General features: G+C 44.2%; 1 protein-coding gene across 2 annotated transcripts in view; it reads left to right on the top strand.

Annotated features, from left to right (window-relative positions):
* Positions 1 to 1473: 1473 nt before the first annotated feature.
* Positions 1474 to 4613, top strand: part of LOC143493148 (rho GTPase-activating protein 45-like) — a 12725-nt gene continuing 9585 nt past the window's right edge. The window contains exons 1-2 of one of the 2 annotated variants that reach the window (XM_076991345.1): positions 1474 to 1739; positions 2565 to 2937. In XM_076991345.1, the coding sequence (XP_076847460.1) occupies positions 1653 to 1739; positions 2565 to 2937 (460 nt within the window). In that variant the 5' untranslated portion in view covers positions 1474 to 1652. Of the gene's footprint in view, positions 1740 to 2549; positions 2938 to 4613 lie in introns of both variants that reach the window. The other variant, XM_076991344.1, reaches the window with a different exon arrangement.

Below are 4613 nucleotides of genomic sequence, written 5' to 3'. Positions count from 1 at the left end.
GTCAAAGCTTGTTTTTAAATCTGCCACCAAATCTATTGCACTGCCTTGCACTGCTGTCCACCATCGATATGTTATGTCTGTCTGTCTCTCGGTCATCCCGCACACTACGCATAATGTGTAACCTCGCTTACTGGGCCGTGGTCATAGATCCCAGTGACGCCAAAGTCCCCTACGCCAGTCTACTCGGTCTCGCACAATCTCAGGAAACGTTAGGCAATCATTTAGGCAGTGTACGACAGTGAAAGACTGTTTTTGGCATTTCTGACTACTGTATTCCTACACTTGAGTTCAAAAGACTGCTGCAGACTAAGAAATGGTATTCTGGTATCCCCTAAAATTCCTAACACCACATTTCATTATTTACAATTATTACCCAAAAGACTCTTCCTCCTCCTCTTCTTCCTCCTCCTCCTCCAGCAATTGGACAGTCAGTTTCTTCCTCCTTCCTTCATCACTGTCCTGTTTGTGGTGGATTATTGTTCCCTGACATTTAAAACTACATTTCTACTAAATAGAAATGTCATCTCTGGTCTGAGATATGCGATCACTGTGTATGTAAGACATGATTTCTCCAGTTTTGCTCGGAAACTTGTCAGATTTCTATATTTGTTGGCTGCCCAAAATTGTATATCTTGACAAGTACAGCAGAAATCACAAAATGAACACTTTCATAATAAATACAAAACATTTATTAAAACTGCTACTGATTGTATTTATGTATGTATTATTATTTCCAGTTAAAATTATTTTAAGCACTTTTTCTTTGGGCTTCTTTATTTTACCTGAATATTTATGATTTTAGATGGAACTGTAAATAATGTAAACAACTGTGCCTTTTGACTCGTCCTGAACGTTTTCTACAACATATCAGAAGGAATATATTGTACTGCAATATTAATTTTGTTAACAAACAAAATAAAAATTTAAAGAGTTTGTTGAAATGACCTCTTGATCATGTCATACACATTTTGATTTATCTGTACTTCAGATTGGTATGATTAATTATTTTTAGTATTAGCTAGTGGTGTTGGTTAACTGCCAAAACCGATATTTCTGAATTGTATAACTGTATGCCTGTATGACAGGAAGGTGGACCTCATTTAACAGGCACAAGCGTAATAAAATAAGCTTTATGCCAGGACCTCTAAGACGAGACACTGAAAACATGAATAATGACACCTTGTGCTACATAAATAAGTTTTTTTGCCATGTAAGACGAACTACCTGTTTAGTTCAACACGCATTTAAAGATTAAATTTCACGCTTTCCGTTTAAACTATTGACATTCGTATATGTTTGCCTTTACGATCCCAATGCAATAAATGCAATAAACAGGGATGGTTATCTGAACGAGGCCACGCCAACAGATGACTGCAGAGCTGCAGCGGCCGTCTGGGGCTGTGACGAGGGGGGCGGGAAATGCGCGCGAGGCACACGCGCACGAGCGCAACTGTCAAAAGCGCGTGAGGCACACACGCGCACGAGCGCGACTGTCAAAAGCGCGTGAGGCACGCACGAGCGCGACTGTCAAAAGTCGCGGCTAAGGTGTAACGGAACAAAAAAAAAACTTCTCTAAGCGATGCGTATTACCGAACAAATTACACATTTAATTACTTTAAAACTGAACCGTTTCTAAAAAAAAAAAAAAAAAGATGTTTTCGCGAAAGAAAAAGGAACTATCCAAAGCGCCTTCGATTGTAAAGAAGAGTCAGTCAGGAAATCCTGGGCTACACACCTCGGTACGTCCGCCGGTTTTATCTTCTTCCCTCGGTTCGCTTGCGTTAGCTAGCTGGCTAAGCTACCTGTATATTAAACCCATATTAAACCTATAAACGATATTAAATGCGACTTTCTAATCCAAAGGTGGGGAAAATACACCGGCTAAAATGATTATAAGACCACGACGACTAACGTTAACGACTACTAGCGATCTAAAATTGAAATCAGCTCAGTGTCGCCTACAAGTGCCAAATCGAGGGACACTTGGTAGCGAGCTAGTGGACTAGATACGTACACACACATGTCGGCTCGACGGTGTTGGTAATTGTATACCGTCGTGGTGGAGGTTATTCAGATTGGTTCGAGTTAGTTTAATAATGAAGAGACCCGAGACTAGCTAACTAATAACAGGGCTTAAACTTTTAGTTTCTCTATCGCTTGTTGTGAGCGACACCTGCTGATGTAACGGGTACTTTCCCCCAAGTTGTAGTAACCCATCCATACAGAGGTAGTGTTGTGTAACAAGACGACAAGTGACTGTTTCTCTGTAAGGAAGTGCCTGAAGACGCACATTTTAAACTTGAGAGAAGACTTGGTATTTCAAGAAGACTCACAAGTTGTTAAAGCCTCTGAATGCTTCAGTTTTGTCTTTTGTACCCATAAGCGTTCCTTTTCTTAACCCATTTATCATTCATACAGTATTCATTAAAATTACACCATGTCAGTTTAATTCAATGTGTTTTGTTCTTCAGACAAAATTCATTTCACCCCATTCATCATCATCATCACCATCTCTCCTCCTCTTCCTCTTCTCTCCTGTTTAAACCCAGCTCTCCGTTCTCCAGGAGCAGTGCTTCAGAGACACTACCGATGGCCGGCCGGGCTCTCTGGCCTTTCCCGATGCCGTTCCCTCGTCGTGCCCCGGCACGCCGTCCCCTTCCCAGTCCAGGCTGGCCGGCTGCTCCTCTCCTGCCGGGAACCCGAAGCGCTCCACGGGCCTGAGCCGGCACGCCAGCGCCGCCGGCTTCCCCTTCCAGACGGCCGGCACCTGGAGCTTCAACAAGGTCCACGTCAGGGGGCCGGCGGCCCACCACGGCCCCGGCGCGGAGAGCGCGGAGGGCGCTGCCATCAACGTGGAGGACATCCCTCCTCTGCTGAAGGACGTGGCGCGCTTCGCGGAGGCCGTGGAGAAGCTGAAGGATGTCGTGTTGGGTGAAGGTGGGTGTTTTGTCTTCACGTAGGGCCCACCACACTGTCGGCTGGCCCAAGCGGAGATTCTCATGGACTGTGTGAACATCGATCAGTGTAAATGCATGTTTACTGCACAGTCGTGTAGAGATTATAAAAACACACAAGGTCATACTTTATTTCCTCATATACTGAACCCAAACTTCCTTTGCATCTAGACATCTGGAATAAGAGTGAATCAGGATGCATCAGCTGACCTTGTGTATTTCGCCCGTTGCACGTACCCAACGGGTCTGTCGTGGTTTTCCTGTTTTAGACAAATGGCTTCTTTTTTTTTTACACATGCTGTGACATGGGTTTTTTCCTCTTTCCCCGTTTCTATGGCGATAAAGGGGAAGGAAAGAAATAGGGCGTCAGATGTTTGACGAGCCGCACTTTAAGATCAGGCCCCTGTTGGACTTTTGCGGTTTTCCACCTTTGCATCTTCACGCCTTAATGCGGCGAAGGAGATACTCCAAAATATGGTTAGAACAAGTGTCCATTCCTCTCTACCCACAAGGCTTGGCTAAAAGTACTTTGCTATTTCTGGATTAGAAACATTCATTAGCAGAACATAAATCTTATTGATGACTGTAATAGCTATCCATGCATGGTTAGAAACACCAGCATGGGAAGTTATAATCGACTGTTGTTCAGTAGTCGGTTGATCAAAAATTATAACACGTAAATTGATCAGATATTATAACATTTAAATTACACAGCAGAGATGGGAAAGGTGGCCTGGTTGAAGTTTAACATGAACTGTTTGCAACTACTTATAAGGCAGGGAAACGTAACCAGTAATGTCTTTCCCAGCATGGCTTGACCATCATGGTGGCTGCTGCAACGATCTGAAAATGAGAACTTTGAATGGAAGAATATCATAAAGTGGACGTTGTGGAGTGAGCTATAAAAATGCCTGCGTCTGGAAATAGAGCAGAGCTGGTCTGGCTCCAGCTAGCAGAAGCTTCACCTGAAGGGCTCTACTTGGAATAAACTTCATACGCAGGAATATTGATAAAAATCTTTTGAATTATTTAAGAAGTTTCTAGGTTGCTGTTGGTAGATGTTGGTGTGCATGCTTTTTTCTCTTATGTCAGTCCAATTTTGACTTTGTGTAATCTGCAGATGTTTATTTATCATTGACTGGGCCTTTTCCTTCTGTGTTGTACTTTCTGAAGGGTTGTGTATTCTCCCTCCTCCTTAAGACTATTTCCATATTCCTCAGTGCTCCAGACGTCTCGGTACTGTGAGCGTAATATTCCGAGAGGCTGAACGTGGCCTGCGTGCGTGTGATGAACGGGAGAGTCTTGCTCATGCTCACTTGTTCACGCAGCGCAGAAATCGGTTAGACGCAGTTTGACGGGCCACGCTTCCTTTACGCGCCGCTATTTTCATCAACATTACTTCCTGTTTACATTCTCCTACACTGGCCACAGTGTTGCTGTGGTCATGCCGGGGCCTCGACCAGACAAACCCACCACGTATCTCACCACCGGTTACCACGTCGCAACCCAAAAAACCCCAGCAGCCTGGGAGTGGCGAGGACCTCCGGTACCTGTGAGCAGTGTCGGTGAATCAGAAGGGACAAAGTGTCTGAGTGGGAGTTCATGCAGTCAGAGTTTGACAACAGCGTACACAAACACGGGCTGTGGATCTTAACTGTG

The sequence above is a fragment of the Brachyhypopomus gauderio genome, unplaced genomic scaffold (genome assembly GCF_052324685.1).
Source record: "Brachyhypopomus gauderio isolate BG-103 unplaced genomic scaffold, BGAUD_0.2 sc82, whole genome shotgun sequence".
NCBI classification, from domain to species: domain Eukaryota; kingdom Metazoa; phylum Chordata; class Actinopteri; order Gymnotiformes; family Hypopomidae; genus Brachyhypopomus; species Brachyhypopomus gauderio.
The sequence above is the reverse complement of the archived record's forward strand: the minus strand, read 5'-3'. Positions and strand labels throughout refer to the sequence as shown.